Consider the following 17,998-nt stretch of genomic DNA (forward strand, 5'->3'; position numbering starts at 1 on the left):
GGTCTTATAAACCTGGAAATGAATTATTTATAGGTGTATTGTATTGGCTTTAATGTAATAAAGTTCTCTCTCTCTCTTTCTATCCTACATTCATTCATTCATTCTCCTCCTCACAGCAGTGAATGTGTTTCCCGCAGCAGCAGCAGCAGCGCTTGAGGAGGATGGAGACGGTTGCCAGGCAACAGTGTATCGTCTCCATCCTCTGGAAGTGAATGACAGCGAGGTGACACTGAGTCACTGTGAACACTTCCTGTGAAAACAAACAGCCAAACAGAGATCCAAACAGCGGCGCTCCCACTGACCTGCTCGTAAAACTCATTGACGATGCCCTCCGTCCACTGCAAATGAAGATCCTTGCATTTCAGCGGCCCGTTTATGTCTGCTAGCTTAATGCACATCTGACAGACCAGCAGACGGTCGTTCTCATTGGTCCAGTCGATCCCTGAGCAGCCGTCATCACCCACCTGAACAAGCACACACATGTACAATATATACACTGTAAAACATGCTGGCTTTTTAGGTTTCAACATGGAGGAATGAAGTTAACTTAGAAGTTTTAAATCATTTAAGTGGATTGAAGATAAACAATTAAGTCGTCCCCCTGAAAACCTCAAGAGTTGTGTTGTTTCATCTTATTGTTATCTCTGTATAACAAATCTGTAAAGGAGTTTTCTGTATTTTGTCATTCATGTTTTTTTGCTTTTTCCTGATTATTTCTGCTTTTTAATTGCATTATGGGTTCTTTTCAACTTTTAACCTTGAAGAGTTTGAAGAAGTGACTTTATGAACATGTTTAATAGCTTGCAGTGCTATAGTGACTGGGTTGGTGTTGTATAATAAGCTACAAAAACCTTGTAATAAGTTGCCAGTGCATTTTCTGTTATTTTACAGACATATTTCTCTCTCTATATTATTATTTCTGATACATTATGATATTTCAGACTACTAAAATGTCACTAAAAGTCACTTTGTTAAACTGTAGAGTTAAATTTTCAACATCAAAAGTCTACAGAGCAGAGATCAACATCCCATAATGCAAATCACAACCATTAATAAACAGAAAACACTTCTGAATCACAACATACGGACACTGTTCATTAACAGATATCCTTTACGCCGGGGCTGCTAGCTCTTTCTATTTCTATTCTTTTAACTTTGCCTGTACAGCACTTTGAATCCAGTCATGATGAACGTTCTTTATACAGTAAAAAAAAACTGAAGTGAGTTAGTACTCTGTTTGATTCCTAATTGGATCAAATTATATGATCTATACCAGTGGTTCTCAAACTGTGGTACGTGTACCACTAGTGGTACGCGGGCTTCATTCTAGTGGTACGCGGAGGAATGAAATATGTCATGTACATGCTACATATATTTTAAAATTTTATCAAAAATGATGTATATAATATGCCATATATGACATATAGCCTATATTTCTGAGGTAATCTGCCACGTTTTTTAACTGAGCAGAGTTGTAGCTGCTTTACTGGGTCTACTACGCTACTGTATTTCAATACTACTCATTTTGGTGGTACTTGGAGAGACAATTTTTTTCTGAGGTGGTACTTGATGAAAAAAGTTTGAGAACCACTGATCTATACGATTTAAAATATATGCAAATAGGTATGCACATTACAAATGACAAAACAAATCCAAACACAATATTATTTGACAGTATGTGTGTATGTGATTGTAATTGTAACTGTGCAATATAGCAGTATTACAGAGTAGTGTCAATGATAATTTTAATAATATTAATAACATAATTAAAGCGAGAATGATAAAGTGTGATTTTAAGTGAAATAGCAGGATCTATAAGAAAATCTTTCTTTGATTTTCAAATTCATTAAGAAAATTAATATGTTTCTTAAGGTCCAAAATGTATTGTTTTATTGAGTATTGCCATTTGATTTTGTTGAAAAAAGACATAAAATCTAAATAAAAACAAACATTCAGTTAAATTAACAATAAATTAATGAATACATTACAATAAATAAGAGATAATAAAACAGATAATATAGAGAAACAAGAGTTCATCATATATTTTGTTTATATATAGCATATTTAAATATTATTGAATTATAATAATAATACTGATGATTATGATGATGATGATAATGATACAAATTGTATTTAAATATCATAAATGCTTTACTGCTTAAATCCACATTTAAATATTTAATAATGTAATAAATATTTAGTCAAATTAACTAAAAAGCAATGCACAGCCACTTTTATTCTAATATAATAAATATAATTAATATATTCCACATCACTCTCACTTTGGTGTTAAATCTGACGAGGAAATCAAAGTGTTTCTTGAGGTCAGTGGCCAAAATGGCTTTAAGAAACACTTTGATTTGAAAATTATTATTATTGTTATTATTATTATTATTATTATTATTATTATTAATAATAAATCATATTTAAAAATACAATTGGTGACTTTGATGAATCATGTCTCTTACATTTGTTATTTTTTTCATTATATATTTTGTTTATATATTGCATCTTTACATAGGATTTAATAATAATAATAATAATTATTATTATTATGAATAATAATAATTATATATTATAAAAATCATGGATGCTTTACTGCTTAAATGCACAGATATATTGAATAATCTAATAATTGAATAAATATTTAGTCAAATCAACTAAAAGCCAGTGAACAGCCACCTATGCGACATAATTAATATATTAATTATGATTCTCACCTTGGTGTTGAATTCGGCCAGGAAATCAAAGTGTTTCTTGAGGTCAGTGGCCAAAATGGCTTTAACTTTTAACTTTGATTTGAAAATTATTATTTTTGTTAGTAATAATATTATTATTATTATTAAATCAAATTTAAAAATACAATTGGTGACTTTGATGAATCATGTCTCTTACATTTGTTAATTTTTTCTGAATGTTTATTATATATTTTGTTTATATATTGCATCTTTACATAAGATATAATAATAATAATAATAATAATAATTATTATTATTATTATTATCATTATTATTATTATTATATATTATAAAAATCATGGATGCTTTACTGCTTAAATGCACACATATATTGAATAATGTAATAATTAAATAAATATTTAGTTAAAATAACTAAAAGCCAGTGAACAGCCACCTATAAGATATAATTAATATATGAATTATGATTCTCACCTTGGCGTTGAATTCGGCCAGGAAATCAAAGTGTTTCTTGAGGTCAGTGGCCAGAATGGCTTCGATGACCAGGAAGCGAAAGCGTTTAAACTCCATGTGGTCCAAACTGGCCAGAAAGTTGTACTCGGGCCGCGACATGAAGAGGTTCCAGGCGGAGGCAGCGTGATGATTCTCCAGCACTGAACGGTCATTGTATAGCACAGCCTACACACACACACACACACACACACAAAGACTCTTCAGGTGCTTCAAGGCCTCAGGACATTGTGATCAATCCTTGACGCTTCAATGTTCAGTACAAAACAACCCCTTTAGGGTAATATTATTCATGCATTTATATACGGTGTTCTGTTTACTTGTGCTCTTACCGAATGAGCACTGTAATATGTCTGAAAGATCCCACTATATCTGTCTATTTTCTTACTATCTTTATATTTATATTACCATATGTGTACATTATCTTTCTTTCTTATTTCTCTTAAACATGTTTTACCACATTTTAATGTTTTTAATCATTTTAATTCTCATTAATTTCTTATGTTTCCTTTATTCTTGCTTATTTAAAGCACTTCGAATTAGCATTGTGTATAAAATGCTTTCAGAGAAAGACAATCAAGCTGTAGAATGGCCCAGCCAATCACCTGACTCCAATCCAATAGAGAAGACAAAATAAAGTTGGATTGTTTCCAGTGTTTTTTGTGCAGTTACCTGTGGAGCGCTGGTGGCCACCAGGAAGGCGTTGGTCCGACCAGGATGGTCATAATCATGCATTGCAGCAGCGACGTACAGCGCCATGAGCTCCAGCGCAGGAATGAGGCCTGAAAGACAGCCGTAACCTTCCTCCTCCACTGCATTAGTCCTGGACATCAGATACTTCATCCGGCCGTGAGCGAGTCCACTGTCAGAGTCTGAAGACACAAAGCATCATCACATATCTGAGAACATAACCAACATCTGAGCAGTGTGATTAAAATGCTAGTCAGGACTTAAAGGCCACCTATTATGCAAAATCAGCTATTGGAATCTGTTTGTACAGAAGTGTGTGTAGGTAAAATGAGTCTAAAGTCATAAACCATCATCACATGTCTGATGATCAAATGGTTTGAGCGCTGCCAGCACATATTCCTGACAAGCAATACATAGCAAAAATGTTTTTCTTCCTTCGATTTTTTGTCTTATTTCTTATCCAATTATCTAAAAATACTTAAATCAAGAAGCATTTTATAGACAAGCAAAACATATTGTCTTGTTTTAAGACATAACATACTAAAATTAAGTGTGTTTTTCCCTAAAACAAGCAAAATAATGTGCCAGTTGGGGTTAAGCCAAATAATCTTTTTTTTCTTTTGACATAGGATTATTTTGATTACCCCATTGGCAGATTATTTTGCTTGTTTCAGGGAAAAACTGACTAATTTTTGCAGCGCTTAGCTCAAGAAAGCTTCACGGCAGCTCCTATGGTTGTGGTGATTTGCACTACAGTTACTTTACTGCACTATTCATGCAATTTAAAGCTTACTGAATCACTACATGTGATCTACTCTCTTGCTCTTGCTTATTTTGTGGATCTGTTTATTTACGGTTGTGAATTAATATATATAAAAAAAATAATTATATATATATATATATATATATATATATATATATATATATATATATATATATATATATATATATAAAATTTATAAATAAATTTTTTAATACAGGTTTTTAATAAATGATTAAAAATGAATAAATGGACAAATAAGTCTGTAAAATAACAAAATGTACTGGCAGTTTATTACAAGTGTTTTGTAGCGTGATATACAACACCAACCCAGACAATATATCACGTTAAACTATTAAAAATAATCATAAAAGTCACTTTTCAAGGTTAAAAGTTGTTGGAAGAACGATAAAAATCCCATAATGCAATTCAAAAGCAGAAATAAATGAGTAAATAATAAATAAAAACTTGAATCACAAAATATTGAAAACTGCTAATTTATGGACATTTTTTACAGCTTGTCAAACTGTAATAAACAGCGTAGTAAGAGTCTCACCGGAGCTGCCGAGTGTCCGCAGTGTGGGTAAACCAGGCACAGGTTGTGTAGTGAGGTACCAGACTGCATGGAGGACGTCTGTGGCATGAATTCTGTTGTGATCTGTGGAGGAAGAGCCGTTGTAACACTGCAAACCACCACCAGATGGAGACACAACACAACGAAACAACACCCCAAAATGAAAGTACTCACTTTTCATTCACCTTCAAGTTGTTCCTTTTGCTGTTGGACACAAAAGAAGATATCTTGAAACATGGTGAAAACCTGTAACCATTGACTTCCATAGTAGCAAAACAAACGCCATGGAAGTCAACGGTTACAGCTTTCTTCTAAATATCTTCTTTTGTGTTCAACAAGAAGCAAAGAAACTCAAAGGTTTATAAACAAGTAAATGTTGAGTAAATGATGACAGAAATTTACATTTATGGGTGATCTATCTATTTTAAGGAGATGTAAAATAAGTCTCTGATGTCTCTAGAGTGTGTATGTGACGCTTCAGCTCAAAATAACACACATATAACGTTTTATAACTATCTGAAACTGACTCTTTTAGCGTTTGAGCCAAACTGTCATTTTGGTGACTGTCGCTTTAAATGCACATAAAACTGTGCTCTTTTTAAAAGAGGGCAGACTAGAACAAAGCCGGTCTAAAGTCCAGCGCAGAGTGCGTTAGTTGTGCGCCTCGCTTGCACACTCAGTATTTTGAACACACTTCGTTATTATTGTTAATTTATTCGTTTGCTGGTAATTAAAACTGAATTTAGAAAAAGTTTTGAAACTAATCTTTGCGTTTAACAAACAAAATTAATTATTTATGGGCTAATTGATGTCTGTCAATACCAGGTTTCCCTATCCACAAGAGCGAAAGTGAAAGTAGATAATGAGGAGGCTCCTTTCTCATTCTTGCGCTGTTGATGCTCTGTTCAGCTGTTTTCTTGCTAGTGAAATGCTCAGTTTTTCCACTAAGCGCAACGCAACTGACTCTTAAAGGGAATGGGAGATGAGACTCTGATTGGTTTACTCTGAAAACACACCTATAACTCATTAAACAAATAAGCTCAACCCTTTTAGACCATGCGCCACGGTGCAAAGCTGATTTTCCCGTCCTTATTTTAGCAAAAGTGGATTCTGACATGCCCTGAATGCGTTTGCGCCCCGTGCTTTGCACATGGATCGTAAAAATAGTACCCACTAACTTTCTATGCTAATGAGGGAGAGATAGTCACTAGTGGGCGGGACTTTCCCCCTCTGATGACGCGTGCAAAGGGGGAATGTCAATCAAAGTGTTCCTGCAGACTGTTTTTATCAAGTCTGATTATAAACAATACAAATACTACCTTTTTACTATTAGAGGCTGCTTATATTCACACACTGCCGACGCTCGACTGTGTTTAAACCCCTTATAAAAGTGATTTCAGCATAATAGATCCCCTTTAAGACTGATTCCTGTGACTCTGCAGCATCTGTTGCACATCAGCAGTTATTTCACTGTTAACATATTTCTGAACACATAACTCTGCACTCACATGGGATGTCCCTGTATCCATTCTCCAGCGCGTGGAAATAGTTCATGAACTCACGCACTGGAATCTTGAATGTCTCAAAGAGTCCCGTGTCGACAAACAGTCGGTAGGACATCTGAAACACAGGGACAAATGATCAGATGTCTCAAGAATGCCTTTAATGAACAAAAGACTCCAAACAATAACGCTACGGGTCGTCAAAACACATTGTGAATTGGACTTTGGTTGTAACATATAAATAGTGAAAAACAATATAAAAACATCATGCATACACAACACAGTACTAAAGTTAAACACCAGTAAAAATAAATGACATTTTAATGAACAATAATTTTTAAATATTAGATGATAAATTAATAAAATACATTTATATTTTATGATGTTATTGCACATTTTAAAATAAACACAAATATATTGATGTTAGACTATTAACATATATTTTTAAAATAGAAAATGACAATAATTATTTAATAAAATACACTGCTTAATTAATCATCCTGGACTCAACATTTAAACATCTATATAAGTTCAATGCATAATTGTAAAACACATATTATTTATAACATTTAAATCTTATTTATTACAAATATATAATTAAACAGTAGCTTACGAAATATTAATTATGCTTGAGCAATTATTTAAACTATATTTTATTTATTATTATTATTATTATTATTTTCCTAATGTGATATGCTTAAAATCTAAAATAAATAATGCACAACAATTCACACATATAAACTGGGCATAATTACAAAAAATATAATTTATCAAGTAATGATTTCACATTAATTTACTAATAATTACAGAAAATGTAACAAATATTTATTAATATAAAAAAATGTATTAGTAATTGGGAAGTATTCATAGTAATCCTGGTCTATTATTTAATAAAGTGAATTATTATATACTCAAATATCAGACATTTTGAACTCAGGGCCTCTGTCCTGCATGGTTTAGCTCCAACTTCCTTCAACACACCTGCCTGAAGCTTTCTAGTATACTTTATTAGCTGGTTCAGGTGTGTTTAATTGGGGTTGGAAATAAAGTATGCAGGACACCGGCCCTCCAGGACTGAGTTTGGGCAGGCCTGTTTTAGACAGATTAACAACTGTCATAACTATAAGAGAGGCTGATATTATAACACCTTGCAACATTTTATTTAGCTTTTTTTTTAATAATAATATTTCCTTAAATTGAATATACTATAACAAAAATCTATTTAAAAATGTGTTAATTAATCAGAATGGCTTAATTTTAGAGTAATATAACATGTATTGTGTATAGTTTACACTTAAAATATCATGAATTGTCTGTGTGGTTATTTAACTTTCTTGGAAAAAAGTTCACTCATAAGTGAGCATTTCTGCTACTATTATTTAAGAAAGTTAAGAAGCAAGTACTTTTGTACTCAAGTACTGTTAAAAAGAGGGCGTTATACTTCTAGTGGAGTAATATTTTAATAATCCCTTTCACATGTTTGGGATTCTCCGCAGCGAAAGTTGTCATAGTTGAGTAAACTTGGAGCGCAGTGAATGGGAAAACACAACAAATAATGTTTTTACAATCCTATTGGCTGAAATAATAAAAGAAAAACTGCATTATGGTGTTCTCAAGACGTTCAGAAAAACTGTGAGACTAATAACGGCAGCCAGAAGAGAGAATAATGTCAGATTTACAGTCCTGCACCCACACACACTGCATTAGAAACACCATGCATAAGCGGTACTTCATTTTTTGTTATGTGATGCAAAGATACATCCATAAACACATATCAAAGTTCATACATTTAAAAAATCTACATATTAAAAATGTTTAAGCATTTAAGCTGCTCATGAACATTAAGCGGATCAAAACAATCTTGTGAAAATGGTCCATTAGTGTAGGTGATGAGTGTTTCAATCCAGCAGGGGGCAGTAGAGGCTCACCTGACTGAGGATGCAGCCACATCTGCCGTTGGTTTTCTCCACCAGGCTGAAGATGGGAAAGTTCCAGTTGTTGATCTGACACAGAAGCGGCTCCAGTCCCTCCATCAGCAGCGGCTCCGGGGCCAAGATGGGCTTCTCCTGCACACCATTAAAAACACACTGAGCATCACCGGCATTACAAAAAAATCAGCACAAAAAGACTGAGGAGTACGGGTACACTGGCAGAACACAAGGAGAGTCATTAAAACCACAGCAAAAACAAATCACAATCACATCAAAGTCAGATCTGATGACAGCTTTGGTTTTACGGGATCAAATAATCAGGATCTGCAGGATTTTATGCACGTAACACTTCATTATTTAGTGCACTATTGCTGTTTTTTGTGCATCTGTACATTTTCTGCATATTCCATGCACACAGCATATTTTATGCATATCTGTATAGTATATGCTGTATTTTTACTGATTGTAGCACTCAGAAATCTGTCAACTCTGAGGGATTTTTTTTGCATATTTTACAGTATACATACAGCACATTCTGCTGCAACACTTTATGCAGTGTCTACAGTTGAAGACAAAACGATTAGCCCGAGTTTTAAATTGTATTATAATGCATATTCTCCTATTATATTCCTATAGTAAAGTGTATTATAATATATATACAATAGTCAACATTACGGTAAAGTCTATTATACCGTATATATTGTAGTATAGCCCTATAGTAAAGTGTATTATAATATATATATATACTATAGTACAGCATTACAGTAGTGTATTATACTGTATATATTATAATATAACCCTAAAGTATATTATATTATATATATTATAGTAATACATAACAGTAGTGTATTATACCATATATATTGTAGTATAGCCCTATAGTAAAGTGTATTATAATATATATATATATATATATATATATATATATATATATATATATATATATATATATATATATATATATATATATATATATATACTATAGTACAGCATTACAGTAGTGTATTATACTGTATATAGTATAGTATAACCCTAAAATGTATTATATAATATATACTATAGTAATACATTACAGTAGTGTATTATACCGTATATATATATTGTAGTATAGCCCTATAGTAAAGTGTATTATATTATATATACTATAGTATAACATTACAGTAAAGTGTATTATACTGTATATTTTATATTATATTCCTATAGTAAAGTGTATTATATTATATATACTATAGTAATACATTACAGTAGTTTATTAAACTATATATATTATAGTATAGCCCTATAGTAAAGTGTATTATATTATATATACTATAGTACAACATTACCGTAGTGCATTATACTGTATATATTATAGTATAGCCCTAAAGTAAAGTGTATTATATTATATATACTTACAGTAGTGTATTATACTATATATTTTATATTATATTCCTATAGTAAAGTGTATTATATTATATATACTATAGCAATACATTACAGTACTGTATTATACTGTATATTTTATTCCTATAGTAAAGTGTATTATATTATATATACTATAGTATAACATTACAGTAAAGTGTATTATACTGTATATATTATAGTATAGCCCTATAATAAAGTGTATTATATTATATATACTATAGTACAACATTACAGTAGTGTATTATCCTTTATATATTATAGTATAGCCCTATAGTAAAGTGTATTATAGTATAGTAAAGTATAGTACAGTATATTATAGTACAGTAGTGTGGTATAGTATAGTACAGTACAGTAAAGTGTAGTATAGTGGATGTTACCACACACTCCTGCTAAATACAGAAGTGTCTGCTAGCCTAAAGTGAACTGCAGTGATGTAGCGCTGTGCTTTTCAATGTTAGTGTTCACCTCGGCTGGTATAAGCGTGGCTAGCGTTAGCGTCCTGCGAGCCTCTCTGTCCTCGTCAGTCTGTGCAAAGTCGCTGCTGTCACTGTGGTTGGTTTCATACGTGCTGTCATAATCTGATGACATCATCGCCGGCTCGTCTGAAAGGTGATTGAAAAAGCTGATCATGCCTCTGGTAATGTGTCACGTTTGGCAGACTGACGGCTCTGAAACACTCGCCGTAAAGATGCCGATTACATATTCATTCTGAGATTCAATTCGGGAAGGAGTTGTAATATCACAGATCACAATGGCAAAATGGATAATAAGTGAAATGCATCTAAATGCTAATTCATGACGTGGGTCACCTGACTGTTGTGTTCGCTCTGCTGGCTCTGTGGATCCATCACTGTGCCTCTGTTTACTGTACGGCCGTCCACAGCTGCAATACACACATAAACACAAACAAATTCAACACACTCAAAGCACATAGACAACACAAAATCTAGTTACGGAATAGCATCATTTGTTACATTTTTATTTATTTATTTATTTATTTATTTATTTATTTATTTATTTATTTATTTATATTTTTTGTTACAAAAAATATTGCTGCATCAAATGCATTGAAATATCTAATTGTGTGTAATAAAAAAAACTACATAAAACATATTTAATTTTACATTATTCTATAAGTATTTTGATTTATAATAATAATAATAATAATAATAATAATAATAATAATTATTATTATTATTATTATTAAAACATTAAGTCTCTCTGTACATTTCCAGACATACATATATTAAACAGAAATGCAGGTGTTGCATTCACATAAGTTAAAGATTGTTTGATATTTCGCTATTGATTCAATCCTTTTTTTAACCATTACAAATCTGATCTTATACCTGTTTCATAATATTGATAATTGATGCTTTTATAATTCAACATTGCCAAATAAAACTAACAAAATATAACAATAATAATAATGATAATGATAATAATAATAATGATCAAAATAATAATAATATCTACAAAAGTGACCTTATATCTGTTTCATATTATTGACAATCACTCGTTTAAAAATCCAACATTGCAATAAAAAATAATCAATAAATAAACAAAAATAAAATAATATCTACAAAAATTCTAATAATAATAAGTATTATTACTTTTATTATTATTATAATTATATTATTATTATCATAATTATTATCATTATTATTATAAAAAAACATTGAGTTTTTCAGTACATTTTTGGACAAACAAATATTAAATCTATTACATAAGTTAAACATTTGGATATTGACTCAATATTTTTTTTTATTTCATTACAAACCTAACCTTATATCTGTTTCATAATATTGATAATTATTGTTTATAAAATCCAACAATGTCAAATAATAATATTAAAAATAATAACATCAACAAATAATAATAATAATAATAATAATAATAATAATAATAATTGTTGTTATTATTATTATCATAAATAATAATAATAATAATTATTATTATTATTATTACTTTTATTGTTATTATAATTCCAATAATATTTGTATTTTTATTATTATTAATATCATCATCATCATCATTATCATCATAAATATTATTGAAAACATTGAGTTTTTCAGTATATTTCTGGACAAATATTAATTTCAATTTTAATTTGATTTTATTTAATATGAAATATATGTCATAAGTTAAACATTCTTTATTATTTGGATATTTACTCAATACTTTTTTATTTGATTACAAATCTGATCTAATATCTGTTTCTAAACCAATAAATAATAAATAAACAAATAAAAATGTTAAAATCTTTCATCAAACTTCATTATTTTAACCGCTAAATAATTTCCCAAAGAATAAAAACAAATCAAATAGCTTTCTTTCACAGAAGAGCAGTTTTTACTCATTAATAAGTCACTTCCCTTTTCATGACAAAGAAACTTCCCTCACAATAAAAACACAATAGATCTACTACTGCACGCCCTGAAATCTGTTCAGTTGTGGTTTCTCTTTTCATCCTCCATGAGTCAGTATCTTCATGCATGTCATGATTCCATATTTGACTGTTTTGCATTGAAATTGAGAATCGTCCTTTTCGGGTGACTGAGCTGACCGTGATTATATGTGTGCAGAATCTGCGTTGTCAGTGTTGTATAGCTGCGTATTTGGAATTAGCATCCCGACATCAGCTAATCAGCCTGTTCCTCAGTGTCCGGCGTTCATTACAGGCCAAGGGGAGACTGACCTTCATCACCGAGCGAAAAAGCAGCGACGTCCATCTGTTAATATTTAGACACGATGCTGGTGATTTTTCACAGTTAATGATCAGTGGTTGTTCAGTAACCACATAATGGCTTGAAGCTGCGCTCGCTCTTGTAGAACAGCAGACGCTCCCAAACAGCAAACAGCAGCTTTCATACAAGAGAGCTGCAGATGAATATTAACTGCGAAAAATGACTTATTATGATCCCCGAGTGAGACTTTGAGCGCATTTCCCGGTACACTTGAAGTGACTTATGTAATGCGGGTCGATGGTGTTGTTCGGGTCACTTTTTAATCAAAGGCTTGGCTTTTTACAACTCGTGCGGTTTGTTTTTTAAGCAGCAGCAATACTAAACTACGACTTATAAAACTAGCTGGTATGCTAGCATCACATATTTGAACTAGAATGCAATAGGAGAGAAGCCTCTTGAATGAAAAATAAATCAATCACAGCTGTTTTTCTTTGTGTTTTTAATCTGGAAATATGAAGTGATTGATTTGAGTTCTGTGGATGATAAGCATGTTTATTAGATTTTCTGGGAAAGGTCAATTAATAGTAAATAAATGCAAAGGATTTTTGAACAAATACAGACAGACAGAGGTAAATGAAAGACTCACGTTTAACTTAAGGCTTGATTCCAATAAAAGTGTAACAAGTATTGAAACATTTGGACTGGGTATGCTACTACAAACAATATGTGATAGTGTGCATCAAAAGCGACAATTATAAACAACAGTGTGACTGTCCCGATCACCAGCCAGGGCCGGATTAACATAAGGGCTAGGTGGGGCTGAAGCCCCAGGGCCCGAGAGAGGAGGGGGCCCTTGATTGGGTGGTGAATTAATTTGCGTCATGACGTGGGAAGTGCCTCTTTGCGTTTGCATGCCAATAACGTAAAGAATTCCTCTTGGCTTGCTGTTGTAGTGACATCGCTAATCTATGGCTCGAGGTGGCTGTAGCTCAATCAGAAATTTAAATAGCCCTAGTCTACATTTAGGGTGAACAGATGTACTGTTTTCCCCTGAAAAGTCCCTTATTTCCCAGGACAGTCCCTTATTTCAACTCTACCATGAGAACGTCCAGTCTAAGGTAGGCTTATCAAGCGCATCATATAGGCAAGTATCATGCAAAATAACTCAAGCAATGTCTCGGTGGCTGCGGTGCACGCGCACAACCCTGCCTTCTCATAGACAGTGTGCGACCAAATTAAAGACACACACAAACACAAACACACACACACACACAGTTGTCAAAATGTCTATCATTGCGGAGAATCTACAGTACCTCAAGAAAATACATGCTCTAAGTGTAACTGAACAAGTTAGAAATCAAACTATTAAATGAATGAATTTGCCCTTTTATAAAAACAACAGTAATAATCTGGAAACACTAACATGCTAATACTTCTGTAATTGACTCAAGACCAAATGGGAAATTAAAAGCCTGGATTTTCAACATATTTTAGAGATTTCTGCTCAGCTAAAGTTTAAAGTTAACTTTTTAAAGACAACCCCATTTAAAGTATTTATTGTAAAGCGATAATTTAGAAAGTATAGCAGTTTTTTTTCTGATTTTGGCAGCCTCTTTTAAAATCTTAAAAGTGCATGTTATTGGATTATTTTTGTATGGTTGTACACCTACTTAAGTGAAATAGAAAACATTTATAATAATCAATTATATAATAATATAAATTAGCAAATTTATAATAATAATAATAATAACAATAACAACAACAACAACAACAACAATAATAATAATAATAATAAATAATAATAGCAATAATAATAATAATAACAATACTACTACTACTACTACTACTAATAATATTATTAATAACAATAATAATAATAATAACAATAATAATGATAATAATAACAACTATAATAATAATAATGATAATAATAATAATAATAATAATAATACCAATACTACTACTACTACTACTACTAATAATAATAATAATAACAATAACAACAACAACAATAATAATAATAATAATAATAATAATAATAATAATAATAATAACAACAATAATAATAATAATGATAATAATAACAACTATAATAATAATAATAATAATAATAATAATAATAATAATAATAATAATAATAATAATAATAATAATAATAATAATAATAATAATACTTTAATGCTACTTTTGTGAGACGATAAAATAAATGGGGCCTTTGGGTTTGAAAAAAATCTTACACATACCTCAGGAACGGTATTACATAAAATTCTGACGGTTTTAAAACCTTGACTTTTCCAAACTGCGAAATAAACCACTGATAAAACACGGTTATCTTCCCATGCCTAATTACTATAGTTGATGCGGTACCATAGAAACTGTAGAATCACCACAGATCAATCAGCTCTGGTACCATAGGAATTATAGAATTACCACAACAGAATGCACCAGCGTACTGTAGTATAAACAACAGTCGACTTCCGCTACTGAGAAACTCGTGAATGTGAAAAGACTCCATGGTAAATTACCAAAAACAAAAGTTGTGTTGTACCTGCTACATAGTGGCGTTGGCGGTGGCCAGAGCGCTGCGCTGGAGCTGGGTGCGCTCTGACTGTGGGTTAAGGCTTTATGTGGGCTGCGTGGTGGAGGAAGCTCGGGGTCTGGCAGCTCCACTGAGGGGGTCTTGTTGGTGGGGCTGGTCAGCGGAGAGCTCTGCACTGGAGGAGAGTGACAGGGGGACGCCAGAGGAGAGATGGTGGAAGAAGAGCAACCTGTCAGAGAGCACACACACACACTGACACTGACACACACTGTGAGCAACACACACACATACACACTACACAATCTACCACACAAAACAAATACAAAAACACTGACACACACTTTGAGCTACACACATACACCCAATGTGCACACTACACATAAACACACACACTGTGAGCTACACCACACACACTTCACATACACATATATACACACATACAATACATACTACATATTGCACATACACACAGAGTCACACACTGACACTCACTGTGAGCTACACACATATATAACACACACATAAATATCCACACAATGCACAAACACATGCAACACAGCGCACATGTACACAAAACATACGCACGCACAAACACACACACACACACACACACACACACACACACACACACACACATGCACTCACACAAACACTTATCCTCACACATATACACACAAAACACATACACAGCGCACACAAACACACAATACATACGCACACATATACATACACACAAAACAAAACACACACACACACACACACACACACACACACACACACACACACAGGGCTTTACCTCTCCGGCTCTTGCTATAGATGTGGTTGGTGGTGTTGGAGGAAGCAGCGTATGAAGCAGACATGGACCTGCTCTTGGAAATGCTGAGCATATTGGAGTTGTTCCATGAATCACTGTTCACCAAACTGTACATAAGCAGAAAAGGTGCAGTTAATATTGCATTACTTTCCTAACTGCTTCATAGTACAAATATGTAAACATTCTAGGGGTCTTGTTATGGTTTAATGGCTTTCGGCTTCATTTAGTGTGTAATGTTGCTGCTTTGAGCATGAATAAGATCACAGCACAGGGTCACTCCAGAAAGAGTTGAACAATGTTCAAACGGAAATAATTCCCACCCAAGTGTCAAATAACACTTTCAGATTATTTGTGTGTGTGTCTATTTCCAGAGTAACTGAGACTCCGCCCTGTTTTGAAAAGGGGGAGGGGATAAGCAGCTCATTTGCATTTAAAGATGTGCCTAAAAGGCTGTTCACACAAAGTCCTATGGTTGAAGACATTGTTTTAAAAATGATTCTGTATGTAAAACACCAGCAAAGTTACACCAGACCACAGCAATAATGAGAACTATCACATGCAGAATGTTTTTTCCTAGCTAATAGATCATAAAACATCTGAGTAGAATCCACTGAAATATAAACAGCTTGCATGATTTAATACAACATATGAACCTGTGCTTAACATTATTATAAGATAACGACATTCTAGAAAACAACTGGTTATACCATGATAAGAAGTGATAAAGATTGCATGAAAGCTAGCAAATTTAAGCAGAAAAATAAAAGTATCTCAGGTATTCAGTATAATTTCAGCATCTTTGTGCTGCCTCCTTTGAAAATGCTGGAGAAAAATAATGCATGTCACTACACTGACTGCCATTACTAATTTCCCCTGATTAGAAAGATTACACGAGCTGGATTCACTGGTCAGATGAGCTAGAAATGCAGCTCATTGAGGACATCTGCTGGTTATAAGAGGGTAATGCATATACTCTCATGAGTCCACATGAATTAACACTTTGCTTAATTTAAGCCCTCTTATTAAAGATTATTTTAAGATAATGACTATCTAAAAAACAACTGGTTATACCATGATAGGAAGTGATCAAAATTGCTCAGAAGCTAGCAAATTCAAGAATAAAAATAAAGGTTTTGCAGGTATTCAGTATAGTTTGCATCTTCTTGTTGTCTCCTTTGGAAATGCTGGAGTTATCTATTACATCCCCCTGATTAGATAGATTACATGAGCTGGATTCACTGGTCAGATGAGCTAGAAATGCAGCACGCTAAGGACATCTGCTGGTTATAAGGGGGTAATGCATAACCAAAAAAAAACAACAGAATGTTAACATGTGCTGGTGTGGACACAAATACTGGTATTTTTTAACATTTATGGTTATCATGCTTAAAATATATTCTGACTGATCATATCATCTCAGGTCTACACCATCAAAAATTGTATACGACTTCCTCGAAGTGAATGATTTTAATCTCCTTTTAGCCATGAATTGAACTGCTAACTTATTTTAATGCAGGAAAGCAAATAGCTAGCATGTCCTAGCTTCACCTTAACTCAAGATGGCAACTTGTAAATGATAAAGTTCACCCTGCACTTTCTGAAGCACATTTAAAAAAGTCTTATTTTTGGAGAGCCGTTCAGTCTGGAACTTTCCTGCCAACTTTGAAGAACCAGAGCGCACGGACCTCCTGCTGTGGGAAACTCTTTTAGATATCCATTAAAAGACCTGCCACTTTAAAAACCAGCCTCAACATGGTAATGCAGGCAGCCGGCTGACCCTCCATTTTTCACCAGGGCTTTTATTTCGACAGGGTCTGAATCTAAACACAAGGCGACTCTCGAGTCTCCAGGAAGCCTCTTTAAACTCTCTGTCTACACAGTGCAGATGGCT

At 32.8% G+C, this 17,998-nt stretch overlaps 1 protein-coding gene across 27 annotated transcripts in view; it reads right to left on the bottom strand.

Moving 5' to 3' along the window:
• pde3a (phosphodiesterase 3A, cGMP-inhibited) overlaps nt 1-17,998 on the bottom strand; it is a 176,992-nt gene that overhangs the window by 11,996 nt on the left and 146,998 nt on the right. For 16 of the 27 annotated variants that reach the window (XR_015482397.1, XR_015482398.1, XR_015482396.1 and 13 more), the window contains 10 exons: nt 16,090-16,214; nt 15,303-15,522; nt 10,877-10,950; nt 10,533-10,669; nt 8,661-8,798; nt 6,739-6,850; nt 5,213-5,314; nt 3,879-4,078; nt 3,171-3,374; nt 303-464 (listed from right to left, as the gene is read on the bottom strand). Coding sequence is in view for 8 of the 27 variants with exons in the window: in XM_087247807.1 (XP_087103933.1) it covers nt 303-464; nt 3,171-3,374; nt 3,879-4,078; nt 5,213-5,314; nt 6,739-6,850; nt 8,661-8,798; nt 10,533-10,669; nt 10,877-10,950; nt 15,303-15,522; nt 16,090-16,214 (1,474 nt within the window). In the remaining 19 variants the exon portion in view is untranslated. The remainder of the gene's footprint in view (nt 1-302; nt 465-3,170; nt 3,375-3,878; nt 4,079-5,212; nt 5,315-6,738; nt 6,851-8,660; nt 8,799-10,532; nt 10,670-10,876; nt 10,951-15,302; nt 15,523-16,089; nt 16,215-17,998) is intronic. The other 11 variants (XR_015482407.1, XR_015482406.1, XR_015482404.1 and 8 more) reach the window with 1 other exon arrangement.

The sequence above is a fragment of the Danio rerio genome, chromosome 4 (assembly GCF_052040795.2).
Source record: "Danio rerio strain M-AB ecotype USA chromosome 4, GRCz13ab, whole genome shotgun sequence".
NCBI classification, from domain to species: domain Eukaryota; kingdom Metazoa; phylum Chordata; class Actinopteri; order Cypriniformes; family Danionidae; genus Danio; species Danio rerio.